General features: G+C 45.7%; 1 protein-coding gene across 5 annotated transcripts in view; it reads left to right on the forward strand.

Annotated features, from left to right (window-relative positions):
* CAMSAP3 (calmodulin regulated spectrin associated protein family member 3) overlaps positions 1 to 9,147 on the forward strand; it is a 44,468-nt gene extending 35,321 nt beyond the window's left edge. For all 5 annotated transcript variants that reach the window (XM_088133524.1, XM_088133523.1, XM_088133525.1 and 2 more), the window contains 7 exons: positions 449 to 2,171; positions 3,025 to 3,161; positions 4,097 to 4,323; positions 5,409 to 5,505; positions 5,658 to 5,776; positions 6,017 to 6,135; positions 7,605 to 9,147. In XM_088133524.1, the coding sequence (XP_087989650.1) occupies positions 449 to 2,171; positions 3,025 to 3,161; positions 4,097 to 4,323; positions 5,409 to 5,505; positions 5,658 to 5,776; positions 6,017 to 6,135; positions 7,605 to 7,913 (2,731 nt within the window). In that variant the 3' untranslated portion in view covers positions 7,914 to 9,147. The remainder of the gene's footprint in view (positions 1 to 448; positions 2,172 to 3,024; positions 3,162 to 4,096; positions 4,324 to 5,408; positions 5,506 to 5,657; positions 5,777 to 6,016; positions 6,136 to 7,604) is intronic.
* Positions 9,148 to 9,414: the final 267 nt, after the last annotated feature.

Raw genomic sequence — 9,414 nt, forward strand, 5'->3', positions numbered from 1 at the left:
GGCAAATAATTAATGTGAGAAATATCAGCCTTCAACTGCTCAATGAAAGCTAAATAAAATATTCTGCATAATTTATTCTGCTTTCTAGTTATGAGAGTAAACAAAACATTGTGTAGGTCACCAAAATCTCTCCCTGTGTCTGGCACCGCAGCAGCTTACTTCTGCCACCACATTTGTATGGCTTTTTAGGCTCATTAAGAACCACCCTCCCACTTCCAAGTCCTTTCCCTGAAGTCCAGGAACATTAAAAATACTCCCTGAATTCTCAGCAGGTGGGAGGAAGATTAGACATTTAGGCTAGAGTTGTGTAGGATATCATAGCTATAGGCTTAGACATAGAATTGTGAAAAGAGAAGCTATACAATGCCGGAGTAGAAGCTGAAGTTGGACTTTCTCGGTCAATCCTTTCTGGCCCCTAATATTCACTCCCTTTCCCTCTCTTTTCTAGCCATCCCTTGTCACAGGCAGTCTCATTCAGCATCCCTTTTGGCCTGGACAGTGATGTGGATATTGTGATGGGGAATCCAGTGGGCATTCTTCGTTCTGTCAGTTCTGACAGCCTGGCACCGACCCTCTATTCCTCCATGCCTCGCTCCCCCCGTCCGTGGCCCACTGAGGCTGCTGAGGCTCCCAATGGATTAGTGATGCCATCACTCCATGGGGCTGGACACAAAAGTCAAGAGGGACCGACTCTAGAGAATGGTCTAAATGATGGCTACACTGACTTGCCCACCATTGAGGAAGCACTGCAGATCATTCACAGCAGTGAACGCCTGGTTCCCGAGGGAGCCCCTGATGGTTTTTATTTGCACTCACCAGAGCCTCCTAAAACATCTATGCTGGAAAAGTCTCCCATGCCCACAATTTACCGCTGCCACAATGGGCCTCCCAATGGTTCAGAACCAGCCCAGGAAGGTAGTCTGGACTCTGATGCTGAGGAGCCCTTGAGGCTTGCAGGAGGCCCAGATGATTCCACCTCATGTGTGAGTTCACTGAGTTCACAGCCAGAGAGCACTGCCTCCTCTGCTTCTGGTGTACGCATGACCAGCTTTGCAGAGCGCAAGAAGAAATTGGCCGCTACTGATAGCAAATCCAGTGGAATCAGCTCTGAGGGCTCAGAGGCTGGTCCGGTGCCATCAGAAGAAAGTCCTGCCCAAAGCCCTGCCCTTAGCTCAGAAATGAGCCAGTTGAGTGCTCGATTGGAGGAGAAGCGTCGGGCCATTGAGGCTCAGAAGAAACGTATAGAAGCTATATTTACCCGGCACCGTCAGCGTTTGGGCAAAAGTGCATTCCTACAACTACAGAAGGCTCCTGACTCTCAGCCTCAGTCTGAGGATGGTCGACTGGCCCTGGAGGAGCGGCTTGCCCAGCTAGAGGCTGAGGAAGAAGCTGGAAGCCCACGTACCCGTCTGGATAATAAACAGGTTACCTTCTCTCCTGATATCACCAAAGGGGGCGCGCTTGATGAGAATCTGGGTGATTACAACCGGGCAGTGGCCAAACTGAACACAGCTTTGAGCTCACTCCAGTTGGACATGCAGCGCCTGAGTGAGCAACAGCAACGCCTCATGCAGGAGAAGAAGCCTAGCGCACAAGCCTGGGTGATCCCAGCCCCAAGGACCAGCCGCGAGGGGGCTCCTCCCCGCTCTTCACTGGAACTGTCCTCCCCTTCTCCTTCCCCTTCCCGCAAATCTCGCTCACCCCAGCCCACACCCAAGAAGTCTCCAGCCCCTGTGCCTCCCAAAAGTCCCAAGCACACCCGGCCAGTTGAGTTAAAGCTGCCACCCCTCACACGAGTCCTGACGCCTCCTCACAACGTGGACAACCTTCCACACCTCCGCAAATTCTCCCCAAGCCAGGTCCCTGTGCAGACCCGTTCATCCATCCATTTTGCTGAGGATGAGGAACTGCCTGTGCCAGAGGTGGAGGCCCAGAATAATCTGCGGCCAGTGGCCTCTGTTCCTCCACAAGGAGGCAATGCTCGTGTTTCAGGTGATGGCACCAGTGATGTCTCCTCACCCAGTGATCGACATAGTAGCCTGATTGAAATCCCTCTGTCTAGCTTGAAAGGAGAGGATGATGAAGATGTGGATGGTGATGACTCCCTTGAGGAATCTATTGCTGAAACTTTGGATTCTGAGCCCCGTACAGGTCTGGGCTTCTTTTTCAAGGTGAGAACTTAACTCTTGGCTACTTACAATTCTTAGCTGCCTGACAAAGCTTTCTGCTTTCTGTAGAAGAGCTTCTGAAGAAAGGGAAGGAGGTTGCTTCTTAGGAAGTGGCAGTTCTGAGATGAATTGGGATGATCTGTAGACCAGGGTGCTTTTTTCCTTTCTATGCTAGTTGGCTCGACATAATGGGGGCAGGAGGCATATAAGATTCTGTCAAGGGAAGTGAGTTCCAAGGTGCTACTTGGTAGGCATAAGTATATAAGGAGCTTGCAGGTGGGAATAGTCAGGCAGAGGATTTAAACTGTGTGTGAATATATACAAGCAACTCCTGTTTGAGAAACTTAGGGCATGAGAAGAATGTTTTTAGAGGATTTTTCTGTTCTGCCACTGGCCAGCTGCTGTTCTCTAGTAATCAATGACATTTCTGTGGCATCTAGAATTGGAACTAGTTGTATTGCTCATATATGAATGCTGGAGATTAAAGATCCTGGTGGGCAGGTCATGTGTGCTCTAACCTTTGTTGCAACTCAATCCTGTTTACTGAGTTCTCCTATTTGCATGACCAGTTTCAAAGCTTGATAATAATACTGCAGCCCCTGATATAACCTACCGGTAGGAACATGGTCTTATCTGCTGATGTTTTGGACATGATTTGGTTGAAGTCCACTACAGGCAGAACATGAAATGCAAGAGTAGCTGGAATGTAAATGTGAAAGTCCTCCAAGATGAGTGGGAGATGGTTTTCAGAGTCTCCAATCTGAGGGAGGGGATAAAAGTAGCCTGGCTCTCTTGGAAGTCAAAACTGATGCTGTATCCATTAGGGCTACTAAGCTGACATGTTTTCTTCATACAGGATGAAGAAAAGGCAGAAGAGGAAATGGCACAGAAGCGTGCCAGTCTCCTAGAGAGACAGCAGCGACGCAGTGAGGAGGCACGGCGCAGAAAACAGTGGCAGGAGGCAGAGAAGGAACAGAAGAAAGAGGAAGCCAGGTAAGATGGGATGAGCCAAGTCATACTGTTGTCTATATTTGCCACTCTGCCTAGGTGGCATGGGAGTTGCTTTGATGTAATGGGGTACCACTATCATAGGTATGTGACTATTAGAACCAAGCAAAAGGAGCCAATTTGTACATAACTTTTCTACCCAGCCAATTACAGCAGGGTGCGAGAGAAGCATGCAGTTGGTCTTGTTCACAACTATGACAAGTACTATCATTGGTCTTATTCCATGGCAGTGTGTCTATTCAGATGTCTGAATAGATTGTTGCTACACCAAGAATTAAACATGGTAGAGTGGGAAAACGTACTTTCATTGGGTTATCTAGTTGTTGCAGCTTCTAAACCTGCTTTTTTATATGATAGAGGTATTCTTTCTGTCCAGACTATTGGCTTCTTAGATATCCTATTTGTCACCTTTTAGAATAAATATGCATTTGGTACATTGTTATATGTAGGCCATGGCTGCTATACATGACATTTCCCCTGAGATGCTACAGTATTCATTGTAGTTGTTGTTTTACATTATAAAGCCTTAATTTAATGATTTAATAGGCTCAGGGAATCATTTCCAGATTGATACTTGCTAAGGAATTCTATAGAACTGCCAGGGAACTCTCTGTATTGGCAAAGGATCCTGGAGTAAATCCTTGTGTATAGACTCTGTCTATATGGGGAACTGGCCAGGTCTCTTCAAGAACTAAAAATGTGACAAATGCTTCCTTGCTTCTTTCTCTCACTGTTTTATTGATGAATCCAGGATTATTATTTTTTTTTTAGATTTGCAGATGTAGTTTGAAAACAACTTTTTTTAATATACTGACAATTCTTGCATTAGTACACACCAAGAAAAAATATTTTTGGCCTGAGTTAGATGGATTTCCAATTGATTCATATCCCTTGTGGAATTCTGACTACATTTTTTCCAGACTTCAAGCAGATGAGCGGGCTCGAGTAGAGGAGGAAGTTGGACCAAGGCGTGGTGATTTCACTCGCCAAGAATACCTGCGGCGTCATCAGCTCAAGTTGATGGAAGATTTAGATAAAGTGCTGCGTCAGAAGCCTACAACAGTTCGTGCCCTAAAGAAGGGACGGCCCAAAACAGTCTTTTGTGATGATTCTGCCCTTGCCCGTAGCCCTGTCAAAGGGCTCCTTGGTAAGAGTTATGGCAGGTGGGAGGAAGAGGAAAAACAGTCAAATTCAGGCAAGGCAGGGAAAAGTCTGTAACTAAGGCTGTGGTTTCTCTGGAGAATTGAGAGGGTTCTGAAGGGTTTTCTGGAGTGTGGAGAAGGGAGTTTCAAAGGCTGTGATTATGTTGCTGTATCATGATGCCATCATCTGTCTGTATGCCTATCCCTGAGTCCCTGGGATGAGTGTTTATTATTGAAGGTTGACGATTTGGTTGGTTCTCGCTCTGCCTGAACTGGCTAGGTTGATCTGTAATGTGGCTTTAGAGACTCCCAGACGATTGGTGCTGGTTAATGTTCATGCCAAGTCCCCTAGAATAAGTACAGCTCTGGATTTCATTACTTTCACCAAACTGTTTTCATTGATATCTGGTCCTGCTAACTGAATTGGGCATGTTTTGGGCTTGTTTTAACTGCAGGGTAGATGGCTGGTGGTCTCAAGGGTAGTGGAGATTAATATAATTTCTAAACACAGATTGTCAGACAATTTTCAACACTTGCATTAACATTCTGGAAAAATAGTCTGGGGAAGGAGAGTGGGTTTTTATCCATCTGATAATACTTGGCTCTATTCTCTGTTCTGGAATCATGCTTGCCATTAGTGTATTAGCTACAGTGGTGTCTAACTTGTTTCTGGATGCAGTGCTGGTTATCATTTTAAAATCCTCAGTGACTTAGATCAGGCTGCTTGAGGGATTTTCTGACATGTGAAACTGCCATCCTTTAAAATGAGATTTGCAGGTAGGTCTGCCATCATCACAACACACATAAGTGCTTTTTTTTGTAGAGGTGCTAGGAAGCAGTCAGCTGGGCTCTGCTGACAATGGAAGGTATTTCTCTTAAAGCAAGCATTTGATTCTTTAACTCCTTAATTGTATGTGGTTGCTAGTTTTGACTCAGTATCTTTGGAAGCTGCTTCAGTGATTTTTTTTTTTGGCAAGAAAAGTCAAGGTCTGCTGAACTCTTAAAATAAATGAATGGGCTTCTTTCTTAGCTTTGCCTCTGTAAATGAGAGGGTGTTGTGCCAGCTCCTATTGGTATCTGTTTTTCTTAGGCTCCAAACTCAGCAAAGTATACTCCCAGTCAACTCTCTCCCTTTCAACGGTGGCCAATGATCCTAGCAACTCCCTCTTCATCAAGAGAGCTTCTCGGTGAGTGTGCATTGCTTCTCTATATCTCTGACAGGTTGTCCTAGGTGGGTGAGGAGGGTTTAGATCTGGACCCATATCCAAGGAAACGTGTTTGTGTAAAAATGATTGCAGTTTTCTTAAATCCAGGGTTAAATTGTTTATCTGTTCCCCAGAGCTGCATCACCTTCTGGGCCAATGTCTCCTAGTCGGTTGTTGCCAAATCAGAACCGGGAACGTGACTGGGAAAATGCATCGACTGCGTCCTCACCAGCTTCCATTCCAGAATATACTGGTAAACCTCTGCTATCACAGATAGCAGCTTTCCTCTCCTGACATGGCAGAGAGTGGTTCGCTAGACCACACATTTCCAAGTGTCCCATCTTGAACTGGCCTTGCCTATGCTTAAGGCCCTTCCAGCCCCATCTTCTTTCAGTGCAAAGTGTTTATAAATGCCTCTTTTTGGCCTGCTTTCCTTCAGACTGGGAGAAATATAGCCTACCTTCTGTGTGCTAATCTCACTGTATTTCTGCAGGGCCCAAGCTGTACAAGGAGCCCAGTGCCAAGTCCAATAAATACATTATCCATAATGCACTGTCTCACTGCTGCCTCGCTGGCAAGGTCAATGAACCCCAGAAGAACCGTATCTTGGAGGTAAGTTGAGACATGGTGGATATGAGCCATGGAAAACATACAGTCCTTATCTTTCTCAAAGTGAGAACAGCATGCAGGTGTTGGTATCAAAGCTGAGGGTAAGATTTGCCTAAAAAAAGTGGGAACAGTGGTGGCTGCAGCTCCTGTCTCAATAGCTTTGGAGCTACAGGTAGTCCTCAGTTAATGACCACTCATTCAGCGACCATTTTAAATTATGACAATGCTGAACAAGAGGTACTTACAACAGTCCTTGAAGTTCTGGGTGTCCCAGCACTCCCACCGTCACATGATCATGATCTGGGTGTTTGGCAACCACCATGCACTTAGATGATTGCAGCGTCCCACAGTCACAATTGCCATTTGCGACCTTCCCTGCCAACTTCCCACAAGCAAAGTCAATGGGGAAGCCAGCAGGGAAGGTCACAAGTTGCTCAAGTAAGTCATTCCTGTCCAGCAGCAGCCCCTTCCACACCTTCCCCCACCCAGCAGCAGCCATCGCAAACCTCGCTGCACTTGCGCTCACCGGCCCCTTGCGCACTGTTCCCCCACCTGGCAGCAGCCACTTCCCTGCCTTCTGGCCTGCTTGCAAACCACCTGGAACTTGCAACTTCCTGCTGGCTTCCCCACTGACTTTGGTTGTAGGAAGCTGGCAGAGGGTTGCAAGGAGGTCCTTGTTTAACGACCTGTGAACCTCACTTAACGACAGCAATGGGACTGCTGGGATTACCATCGCTAAGTGATGCAGTCACATGACATCACACATGATGGCCACATAGCTTAGCAACAGAAATTCTGGTTCCAGTTACCATAATTAACCAAGTACTACCTGTATGTATGTGTGTGTGTGTGTGTGTGTATGTATGTATGTATGTATGTATGTATGTATGTATTGGTTTCACTTAGCAAGGCTGGATGCTTCCTGTACATAAGCAGATTTTCCTTCTGATGTTCTTAAAATTACACTGCCTGCACTATTGAGATCTATTATTATGGTATGGGTAGGCAACTTGATAATCTCTAGAGATTTTGGACTACGGTTCCCCTACTCTGGCCGCTGATCATGCTAACAGCATGAAACATCTGAAGAGCCCTAAATTGTTTACCCCAGTTACAGAATAAAACACAAAGCTCTTGTTGCATTCTTTAGCTGTGACATAAAAGGGAGAAATGCAAGCAGTCCAATCATTAAGAAATGTAAATGGCTGAGCTTTACTATTGAAAAGTTGTGGAGCCCTCTTAATGGGTACAAGAAGTTGATACTACAGTATAAAACAAGGTCAGTCTTTCCTCTTTGTGGGAAGAAGAAAATAAAGGGTTTAGCATTGCTGTCCTAATTTGATTTGGTGAGTATCCATAATTTAGAATGGTACCTTCTGGTTCTTCAGTAGTTTCTTAGGAATTGTCTTGTGTTTTATACCCTGGCCTTATCTAATCTCTGATTACATATTTTTCTTTTCTCTCAATTTTAGGAAATTGAAAAGAGTAAAGCTAATCACTTCCTCATTCTCTTCCGTGATTCAAGTTGCCAGTTCCGGGCACTCTACACACTGTCTGGGGAAACAGATGAATTGACGCGTTTAGCAGGCTATGGTCCCCGCACCATTACCTTGCCCATGATTGAAGGCATCTACAAGTATAGCTCTGACCGCAAGCGTTTCACTCAGATTCCCAGTAAGACCATGTCCATGAGTGTGGATGCTTTCACTATCCAAGGTCACCTCTGGCAGACCAAGAAGCCAGGCACCCCCAAGAAGCCAACCACACCGAAAGAGCTGTGACCTGAAGAACTTGGTGTTTCTCTTACCCTCTGCCTGGACTTGGACTCATGAGCTCTAACAGCTGGCCTTCTGTGATGGATGGCTTGAGTTGATGAGGCTGTTAGCATGGGTCTGAGAATCTAGTCCTGGGCCAGCACTATCTCTGGCTGGATCAGAGCCATCTGGGAAATACTTCTGGTGCCTGCTTTGAAGATGAGACTACTATTGGCTGCTTTGGGTTGTGGGATGGTGCGGTGTTGGAAGACTAGGTTCTGCATAACCTGCAAATCCCATAAGCTAGAATCTCAAGAGTTGCCATAGTAACACTGCCCTAAATCAGGGTTTGCTCCTTGCCTCCAACCACTACCTGAATGTTAATGTGCAGCCAGAAGGAAGAGTCTTTTTTTCAGACTCCCGTTTGCCTGGGAAGATTCTATGTTGGTTTTTTCATTTCCTGGGTCTCCCTGTTTATATTTATACATACTATACATACATATATATATATACATATACATATATATATATATATGAACTATTTAATGATTTTTCAATTATTTGTATATAAAAAGGAACAAATTTGGAACATCGGGTAGGGTGAATTTGTACATGAAGTTGGCATGGTGGAGGTAGTACAGAGCAAGGTGTGTATGTTCATTCCTTTTTCCATTGATGTCTTCTCCCCTTTGTCTGCTCCCTTATTCATAAGGGCTATTTGGTATACAGCTGAGAAAGAGCTGTTAATGGGATACCTTTCCAGCAGCGGCTACCATTTACACATTGAGAAGCCGGCGGTTGCTGTAGTCATAGAGCAGGTCTCTGTGTACCCTGAGTTGAGCTGCCAAAAGAAACTCTCCAACCACTTCAGGGAGGAGCGGGTTCTGTCTTTTTTTCTTTCCTCCTTTCCCCAAACCCTGCCTGCCTGCCTGCTTCCGAGGCTGTAGGCAAGGTACGTGGCCCTTTCAAGAGGCAGAGGAGGCCTGGGCACAGAATGCAAGTAGCCCTTGATGGTTGACCATCCTTTGTCACCCAACCTTTATTCCTCTGGGGTAGAGGTTGCTTGCAAGGCAGATGTGGGGGAGCCAGTGCCATTCAGCTTGGATGCTTCAGCCTGATTCAGTCTTGTTCAACTTTATTCTGGTCTCTGGTGGCTGACTGAGTGTCATGTAGGTGTCTGGGGGTATAGTGCAGGGTTGAGTTAATGTAAAAAGTGGGTTGGGGTTTTACCCTTCCTGCTTAATAAAGTCACTTAAATGAGCTCTTTACTGGTCATTACTCAGTGAATGCTTGGGTCCTGAAGGACAGCCTGTACCATTGAAAAGTAGGCAAGCATCAAGCTTCCATGCAAGACTAGTGGAGGCTGCAGCTGGAAGCTGAAGTTTTGAAGAGGTGCTCTTTCGTCCCTGCTTTCCATAATATATGGCACAACCTTTTAGAATGAATTTTGTCCTTTCATTGTTTAAAAAAGGCATACGGGGGGGGGGGGGGCTGCTGAAAACTACACAAGTGAAGGAATAAACACACG

The sequence above is a fragment of the Python bivittatus genome, unplaced genomic scaffold, assembly GCF_059951505.1.
Source record: "Python bivittatus isolate LINGU-HERP-01145 unplaced genomic scaffold, Pbiv_v1 ctg000080_np1212, whole genome shotgun sequence".
Classification (NCBI taxonomy): domain Eukaryota; kingdom Metazoa; phylum Chordata; class Lepidosauria; order Squamata; family Pythonidae; genus Python; species Python bivittatus.